This window comes from Juglans microcarpa x Juglans regia, chromosome 6D (assembly GCF_004785595.1).
Source record: "Juglans microcarpa x Juglans regia isolate MS1-56 chromosome 6D, Jm3101_v1.0, whole genome shotgun sequence".
Classification (NCBI taxonomy): Eukaryota; Viridiplantae; Streptophyta; class Magnoliopsida; order Fagales; family Juglandaceae; genus Juglans; species Juglans microcarpa x Juglans regia.
Genome location: NC_054604.1, coordinates 25,458,660 through 25,468,232, shown reverse-complemented (window position 1 = coordinate 25,468,232; position 9,573 = coordinate 25,458,660). Strand labels below are relative to the sequence as shown.

The following is a 9,573-nucleotide window of genomic DNA, read 5'->3' as shown; positions in this document are numbered from 1 at the left end:
AAGGTAACCCATAAAGTTGAATCCAGAAGATTTCATGATTAAACTTCATCTCTTGTGGAGGAGTATTACTATCAAATAGTTGAATACAAATAAGATTTTTATCAAAAGACCATGGTCTGTCGTATAGGACTCTTTCTATCCACCAATTTCTGAAATTCGACTAAAAATTTGTTGTGCCCTACCTCTTTAAAGAGTAGTCATCCCTCTGGATTCCATAATTTTGTCATCGTGGCTTTGAAAGCCTCCTTGTTTATAGATTTTTCCATTAGAATAAGCATAATCAGAAAATTCTGACTTCTTAAATCTGATCTCCTTGTTTCTTCCTCAATGAATATTACGGTTTCTTGTTCTTCCTCTATAAGTGTAAAACCTTTCCATAATCTTTCCAACTTATCAGCCACGTTCGACTAGGTTGTTTGAGTACTGAAACTTTGAGAATTACAAACAAGACCTAACCATCGCATTACCCTTTAAGGAAAGGACAAAATACCTTACCCTCAGAAAAAGGAAATGACTCTATTAACTTTTGCAACATTAATACTCATATCACGTGACAATCGTCGTAAATCTTATAATAGGAAATGAGTAATGCTTATGAATAAAATAGATAAAATGAATTAGTAGATTTTTCTCTAGCATATATCTTTAACAATTCATAAAAAATATATATATAAAGAACAAAAACATGTTAATCATATCAAAATTCGAGGGCAACAATAATTTTAGTTTATCATGGGTAAAGACACTATTAAATAGGTTGATTTTTTGAACCCGCTTCAAGATAGGATGACATGACTAATCAATGAATCTTGGGGTAAACAGTCTTTTCTTCTGTTTACGTGGTCAAATTGTGAGGTTAAGTTATGTTTGGTTGTTAAAGTGAGCTCAACACATCCTAAATCAATTATTGATAAGATTCATTACTTTTTTAGCTTCTCATAAAAAAGTAAAGAGAACTGCTAGAACTACCGAGAGGTGGCCTCAAGAGTTCTATCGATAAGTGCATTTTGCACTTATTTATTTTTTATGTTTTCTAAGTATTTTTTAAACCACTTTAAATATTTTAAAAAAACCACACTCGCTAAAAATTATTTCCTTAACTATAAAGTAAAAAAAAATCAATCAGTAAGAATTCTCGAAACCACCTCTTAGTGATCTAAACATTTTTTAAAAGTTAATCTCATCTAAATCTATTTTACACATTTAAATATATATCTTAACTCAATCAACTTAAATCATCTTAACATCTAAATTCAGTCGGCCAACGGCGTGTAATAAGTGGAGTTTTCCTAACCCAAAACGAAAAGCCCATGGAGTGATTTCTTACTTACAGCCAAAAAAAATTGCAATTCTTTTACTCCTCTTTTTTCCTTTTGGCGGGAAATAAGAGAGAGGGAGAGAAGAGCATCCGAGCATGAGCTCGTCGGCGGCAGAGGCGGAAGCCCCTGATCTGGTGTGCCAGCTCGACAACGTCCAGGGCATAGTCGATGCCCTCACCGCCGTCCGATGGAAACGCCACCAGGCATGCCCCGCCCTCTCTCCGCATCATCTTCCTTTCCTTTCACTTCCTTTCGATAAAATGAAAAAAGTCTAGGGTTTCATGTCGTTGTCATCTGATTGGTTGTAGCTTCCGTCTTTTGGATACTAGGACGCAGTCTTGGAACTTTCTGAACACGGCGTCGTTTTGATCGTGGAGGAAACCCGTTGTCTTCAGGCCAAAGTCTATCTGCAGCGCGAGGTACCCACTTTCCTTTTTCTATTTTACTCTTACGTAATATTCTATATCGTCTGCTTAATTACGGAAAATATGTAGGAAACAAAGAATGGAAAACTAAACTAGAATTTCCTTTTAATTGAGCTCAGTTGAACTATTTGTGTTAGCGATTTTAGTTTATGATTTCCTAGAATATTAAGACAAGTTTTAATATGATATGCAATTTTTTTCTATTCGTTCGATTCTATTTTTCCTAGCGGCCAAACAGGGTATGATTTGTTTGAAAAGGATTTTTGGAACATAACTTTATTATAAATAGTGATATGGAACAACTATTTTCCAACCCATTTTACAAATCGATGAATGTGATAGTGCCACCTCGTAAAAAATATTTAAGGATTTTGTTTTTGGATTTTGATTTTCCCAATCTTATTTGAATTTCAAATTTCAGATAACCTCCTTCCATTTCACACGAGATTGTGAAAAGAGTTGTAAAAAAGGTCATGTATCGTTACATTCTTATTAATATCTACATGTATCATGTGTACTTGAGCTATGCCTATTTACTTGTCTCAATGAAATTTTTCTTATAGAAAAAATATCTCATGTAGCTTTTCATTCGATATGAGTATGGTGCACAAGGACGGCCTAGGTTTGGAGTGAGCTTGGGCCTCTTGGTGGATTGCTTGAACACATTTTCAGTTCCCGGGCGCTCAAGCATGATTGAAATTCGATATCCAGGACCGGATATGCAGCTCCTTCTCAAGTATGATGCGTACTTTACCATCTATTTTTGTTCTTTAGCTCTGTTTTAATTTTAGATGTGTCATGTGTAGTTATTGATTAAATGGGGAAATTTTGATTGCTATCTAATTAACCTCTAGGGGTTGGGTCAAGTGGTTAGGGCCTTGGTTTTGGTGGCAAGCTACCCTACAGGTATGAGGTTTGGACCCTTAGGTGCAAACAATTTCTAGGGGCCACGTCCCATTGGTGAAAATCCGATGATTTACCTGATCCGTGTGATAGGGATGTGTTACATGGGCCCGAGATTTAATTGGGTAAAAGACATATTGCGTTTGCAGGGTCTCCGAGATTCCCCATCATAAAAAGTTCCTTTTCCTTGGAGAATATTCAAAAAGAAAGGGAATTGAAGCTCTGAATCTGAGATTTTTTCTCTTTTGGTTGTTGGATGGGAACTGAAGTCCTAAAGTTTTGACAGTCAATCAATGGTGCAGTACAAGTATTTGCCTTACTTGAAGCCTTAGTTTATTGAAAATATAAACTGCAGATGGAACAAGCCTTGCATTTTTTTTTTTTTTCCCTTTCCTTTGTGTATTTTTTGCAATGAATCAATGAGCTCCTAATTCCCCTTTTCAGAAAGATTTTTTTTTTTTTTTTTTCATATGCAAGCTAAAACATGCTTGGGATGAGTATGTTGGATTTGGATTGGTTTTTACTGCATAGATACTTCTTAAAAGTATTTCCAATCACAATGGGGGATACACTTTTAAATGGAAAATTCTCGGATCTGGACATTGTCAAAACTTATATGAAATCTTCTTTTGGCTTTGTTTTTCTGCTGAATAGTTGTTACGAATAGAGAGTTGAGAAAATAGAAAGGCCTTTAATTTAGTATCAAAATCAAAATCTATCTTTATACCAGTGAGATAAAATATCTTCTGCACCTGATGATGCTTTATACTAGGACTTGTAGTTCGTAGAGTGACATCTGTATATTTCTGTACTGATCCACAATCTAAATTCGAGTTTGATGCAATATTGTCTTTATTTTTGAAGGTCCGTTGATTCCCTGGATGCATGCATATATGCAGAGATCAGGACCAGAATCCCAGACACAATATCATGGGACTACAATTTTGAACCTGCAGGAAGCACCCCGCTCAGTTTTACTGTTAAGGTATTCTCTTATACATACACTTTGGCACTGCTTTGGTCTATCCTCATCCGGTGTTCTAATGCATGATAGTGGTTGTTTTGTAACTGCTTTCTGATTTAACAATTGCTTTGCATCTCTCTCTCTCTCTCTCTCTCTAACTTTTTGTAGTCCTCTGAATCATAATGCAAACATATTGTGCTCGTGTAATTGTACAATCTCTAAACCTTAGTTGTAACTAGCGCACATGACCTTTCAAAATCTACTTTAATTTATTTGAACTTAAAAGGACTTTATTTTCAGACTAATCTTCTTGCTATTGTCAACGCTTTCCTCCATTTGTTCAACCTCACACAGTTTTCCAGGTTCGTTGCCTAATGGAGTTCATTATAAATTGAGCTTCAACCTGTGTCAGAGCATGTATGTGAATGCTATATGTGTGTGTGGCGTCTGCATGTCCCCTTTCTTAAGTTGCTAATGATGGACTGCAAGAATGTTCCTTAGTTATATAAATGGTAAGTATGCATTCGATTATTTGGTTGTAAGGTTTGAAGGTAGTGCTAGATGTGATGTTATGCCGTTTACTATGACAACCTACATGTCTCAGGGTATACTTAAGATCATTAATCCAAGGTTATTTTCTGAGTTTTAAGAGGTATAGGCCTCATGATGCTTGTGTAGGAGTGAGTCATGTTTCGATTAAACTATAAAAAATGTTCCTCTAATAGATGCATAAGTACGTTTTTCAGCAGATATAATGCATTTTCCTAGCCTACTATTCTAATCAGGAGCCACTTTTAATATTTCATTTCATGATATTTAAATTCCAGTCTGCAGCATTGAAGGAAGCTATTGATGATCTCGAATGGCCTGGATCAAGTATCCAGATCATGCTGCAACCAGTTCCTCCTTCTGTCACCTTCAGAGGTGAAGGCCATGGGGACTTACAGGTGATGGTCTTTACTCATTTATTTATTTATCTTTAATTCACAATAAAGCATTTAGTTTGTCCAGATCTTAACATTATTTCAGTTTTAAATCCTTGCCTTTCTTCCAGATAGACTTCATGTATTATGCAAATACTGATCTCTTGATTGCATTTAGCTGTGATCGGCAAGTCTCTTACAGGTACTTAATTGTTTTTTACTGACTTCATTTGATGCATCATTTGACCCTCATGAAAAGTGACTGTCGGTTCTTGCCTTGGTCTTAATAGGTATAAATACAAGTTCCTTCGAGCAACAACATCAAATATTCCCAGCAGTGTTATCAAAGATAACAGAGGAAGCAAGTTGACAATTGGGCGAGGCGGGATGCTGAAAGTTCAGCACCTGGTTTCAGTGTCGAGACAATCCATTCCCCACCCACACATTGATTCTGCGGGGTATCAGCAACCCAGCAGAATCGCTTACATTGAGTTCTTTGTGAAACCTGAGGAAGATGAAGACACTGTAAATGATTAACATTTGCTACGAAATTTGTGCAACTGGTTGCACATTGTAGCTTGCTTCTCAATGAATCTGATTGTCTCCCAGCATATCTCTTCATGCTAATTTTGTCTCTCTTTGTATACATGAGAAGGGGACAAGGACATCTGTATCATAGTCGTTCATATTTCGAATCGTCGTTTGTCATTCTTTTTTCTAAAATGGTTTGGGATTGGATGGCAAATCATCCCCCATTTCAAATTTGCTCGCAAATTCTAGCCGAAACTAGGCCTTAGTTTGGTTTTATTGTAGTTAATTTGTATGGACGAATTGTATGAGCAATAAAAAAGCTACTAATATATGGCATTTATGGTCTAGTTGCTGTAAACAGGTGGCATTTACTGATTGGGCAAAATTAAAAATAATGGGATCTAAGGGGAAGTGAACCCGACGTGAATCGAACACGCAACCTTCTGATCTGGAGTCAGACGCGCTACCATTGCGCCACGGATCCCCTATGTTAATTGTAGCAAACTATACATATATTATATAAAATATAAATTAAAACTTCTATAAAAATTGCCAAACATGCAATTGTGTGGCAATTTTTAATTTTATAGTCCAAGATTCCACAATTCGTCACTTAAATCCTTCTTTGCACTGGTTTTGAGAAGAATGTTTCCATTTATTTATTCATTTGGTAGTGTAGATCCATGTATTAGGTAACATTATACAGTTTATTAGAGTAGGGTGATCTTGTTTGAATCTCTTTTTCTCCTTTGATATACAAAAATAGATTAAAAACAAAAACAAAAATTGGGTTGCACTCTGAGTTGCTTCATTCCCCCAAGGTTGAGGCCGAAACGCATTGGTCAAGTTTAGGTCGATTGGGATAGGCAAGCGACCACCACAAAACTGGTCACCAAAGTATGTTGTCCGTGTTTACTTGATTGTTCATTCTATGAAGTTAAAGATCAGATGCGTCATTAAAACTCACCAGTGTAGCTAATTGTGGCGGAATGGGTGGAGTTTTACCCGTCAAACCCTCGTGTTTTTCTAAGTTCCACCAATATGATTGATCATATTGGTTTCATGTGATAACGTAATATCTATTTTAGTAATGCTAGATATAATTTTAAAATATGCAAATTTTACACATATTTTGAAAAAAAGTGAAGTTCACTATTAAAAAATAATTTTTTCATGTGAATCTCAAATTTATCTATTTTTTTTAAAGAATTGCGTGAGACTTGCATACTTTAAGATTGTAAATATAATTCCTCTATCTATTTTGAGTAATGTTAGATACAGTTTTAGGATATACAAGTCTCACATACTCATTTTGAAAAAAAGTGAGAGCCACTATTAAAAAAATAATTTTTTTCACGTAAGTCTCAAACTCATTTTATGTATTTATTTATCTCTTACTCTTAAGTAAAAAACCCGAGGCTATCTCCTCTGTACAATTCGAAAGTTTAAGACTATTTTATGGCCCATGAGAAATGCAAAATTTGAATGGCCTCCTCAACTCTTCAAGAAGAGAAATGCTTTAGTCCATTCAAACATTTACAAAAAATCACTATACTAACTATTGTAGCTTGTATAGTGATTTTTTACTTAGAGTAAGAGATAAATAAATACATATAATTCTGGAAAAAAAAAAGAGTCATTCAGATAGCTATAAATGTTATACGACTCAGAATATGTATTTAACTCTCTTTCACTTTAAACGTTGGATTAACTTTACGTGAATTTCATTTATATGAACTATGAAGAAGCTACAATACAATGTAGTGGGCTCCCAAGCTATACTCTGTTTTTTTTTTTTTTTTTTTTTTTTACATGGGGATGGAGATTCGATCATTGGTTCTTTTAGTGAAAAACTAAGGTGTTGCCAATTGATCCAAAGGATCTTGGCAAGCTATACTCTGTTTGGTTGCACAAAGCCAGAGTTTTTTTTTTTTTTTTTTTTGAGAATATTAATATGGTTCAATTTATAGTGCTCAATGCTCAGTATCTTAAAGCTTCGTTTGTTTTTACGACTCTTCTCAACTCATTTCATCTCATATCATCTAATCATTATAATTTTATCAAATTTTCACACAAAATAAAATAAATAATTTAAATTTTTTAAATCTCAAAATAAAAATAATATTAAAAAAATATTTTCTAAAATATTTTATTTAGTTTTTAATTTTAATCTCAACTCATTTTATCTACAAAAATAAACCAATAAATAGAACTAAGACTTGAATTAGGAATGACTTAGCAGTTTTCACTAATGTCATATGTTTGAAATATTCTGGAAAAAATATTTGAGACTGGCCCAAAGTTGAATGCTCGGTCCAATGTCTACTCTTGGACGGTGGACCCATTTTTAATTCTTTTTCAGTCCACTCTCATTTTTAGGCTATTTTGATAGCCCAACACACTCCACTCATTATTTAAACAATTCAAATCTTTTGAAATAAGATTTTATTTAGAAAAATTATATATACAAGTTGTGTGTATATATCATAGTTCATAGTTCATTTCTGATTCGGATTCTTCTTCAAGTTATCAGAACTTGCATAAAAATAAAAAATAAAAAATAAAAAATAAAAATAAAGGGAAGAATTAGTAGTTTATTAAAGTAATCAAAATCATCATTGATCATCATGATTAGGGAAAGAACATGTTTTATTGACTACTATTTTGAGGTTGTGGAAGTTGGACATCAAAGTCATCAAGATGTTCACCACCGTATATACACATACCAAATTAACGGTGTGTGAGAGTGTGTCAGATCACAGCAATAATTGGTGGGATCATCCCCCTCACCAGTACATCCCCATCACGCATACCTAACAATTCAACTACAACCAAAGGATAGTCATCACATGCTCAATCAGGAATTCTCAAGCGAAAAAAAGTCACCTTTTAACATATTTTCATGTTTTCGATTTTGAGTAATTTTATATATAATTGTGAAATATATAAATGTAACGTAATCTCTTTAAGAATAATGAGATTTATTATTAAAAAATTAATTTTTTTTTTTTATATAAATCTTATAATTTGTTAAATTTTTTTAAAATAATTATTCAGTATTATATAATTTACAATTATAAATATCTTTTCTGTTTCGATCTCACCTACACGACGTGCTTGCTCGTGTGCACCAAACTCAACGGCCAAGCAAATATTCGGCCTGCACCCCTCAGTTGGGACACGTGATTCAGCATAATGATTGGGACCCTTTGACAATTTAAGTCATGTGAGTTAAGATGCATGCATGGAACTTAGCATTAATTACCGCAGCCTTATTGTAAAAAGCTTTATGACAAAACTCATGAGCTGCTCAAAACTAATAATGCGGGGGATCGGATCTGTTGTTGTTGGAATTAACGTGACTTTTTTTGGAATGATCGGCGGATTAAAATATTAGCTGCATCATTATTATCATTATAGAGGTAATTAGGTATTCCATCCTTTCCACCAACAACAGACTATAATATTTTTTCTAGTTATTAATTTAAATTTATATCGAATTAATTATTGGTAAAATTTAATATCTTTTTAATTTTTTATAAATAAAAAATTATCTCGATTTATTTAATATATTTCAACTTAAAATATTAAATTTATTTTAATAAAATTTATAAAATATTACTATTCACAATTCAATTCGACTGATCTTAACATCCAAACATATTCTATAAAATGTATAAAAAACAGGATGCAAGAATAAGCTTTATTTAATCCAAGAAAATGATAAGTACACCCATAAAGTGTAACTATCAACTTTTTAAACATTTGTATCTGTTTAATTTTTGGTAATGTTTTTGTTTATATAAACAAAATATAGAAAACAAAGGTTAAAAAATATATAAAGATACATACTTACATATATTTAATTTAACACAATCATCGAAATGGTGGGATTTCTTCACGAGTAGCAATCGAAATAGGGAAGTTGGTGTGGTATTTATGATGAGTGAGGTTATTATACCGCCTCATTTTTATTGCAGTAGTTTTTTTTATATATTTAAATATTTTTAAATATTTTTAAAAAATAAAAAAATATATTAATATATTTAAAATTACTTTTTTAATTATTAAATAAAAAATAAATTTTTGATCAACGCGTCAAATAAAGCGGTAAAAAGGTATCGGCATAATAGAATTATTTATGATTACATGTGTTTTGTCCTTTTTAGGTGATGTGATTACTCCTTTTGTTTTCAACGTCCTTTCAAGTTTTCAATCCTTTACGACCTCGAAATTATCTGACTATTTTGAATAGAAAAAAACTGCAATTTAAGGCTTATATAACCTTATGTACTGTAGTCTACGTAATGGGCAATGGCTTTTGTTGGAAACATAGCTGAAATGGTCCCCAGATTTAAATATATTATACAAATTATGATGAGAAAAGACAAACATAATAAACAAATGGAAAAATAAATTATGAAAAGGAAAGTATCGTTTGGATTCGAAAATGAATTGAGATGAATTATGAATAAAAATAAGATAAATTGTGAATAATAGTAAGATTT

General features: G+C 32.8%; 1 protein-coding gene and 1 non-coding gene across 2 annotated transcripts; one reads left to right on the top strand and one right to left on the bottom strand.

The window, feature by feature from the left end:
- Positions 1 to 1,262: 1,262 nt before the first annotated feature.
- Positions 1,263 to 5,398, top strand: LOC121268807. Its single transcript, XM_041173071.1, has 7 exons — positions 1,263 to 1,522; positions 1,649 to 1,738; positions 2,326 to 2,480; positions 3,512 to 3,632; positions 4,439 to 4,558; positions 4,666 to 4,736; positions 4,825 to 5,398. The coding sequence occupies exons 1-7, from the start codon at positions 1,415 to 1,417 to the stop codon at positions 5,069 to 5,071; spliced, it is 912 nt and encodes a 303-aa protein (XP_041029005.1). The 5' UTR covers positions 1,263 to 1,414; the 3' UTR covers positions 5,072 to 5,398.
- Positions 5,399 to 5,477: 79 nt separating this feature from the next.
- On the bottom strand, positions 5,478 to 5,549 carry TRNAW-CCA. The gene has a single exon. It is a non-coding gene; the product is annotated as a tRNA-Trp (tRNA).
- Between the last annotated feature and the right edge of the window lie 4,024 nt (positions 5,550 to 9,573).

What these genes read in the sequence shown, in the direction of transcription:
- LOC121268807 (XM_041173071.1), top strand. Translation starts at nt 1,415, where the DNA reads ATGAGCTCGTCGGCGGCAGAGGCGGAAGCCCCTGATCTGGTGTGCCAG. An exon ending in GATATGCAGCTCCTTCTCAA is followed by an intron (nt 2,481 to 3,511) that starts GTATGATGCGTA and finishes TTATTTTTGAAG; the next exon opens with GTCCGTTGATTCCCTGGATG. An exon ending in GATCGGCAAGTCTCTTACAG is followed by an intron (nt 4,737 to 4,824) that starts GTACTTAATTGT and finishes TGGTCTTAATAG; the next exon opens with GTATAAATACAAGTTCCTTC.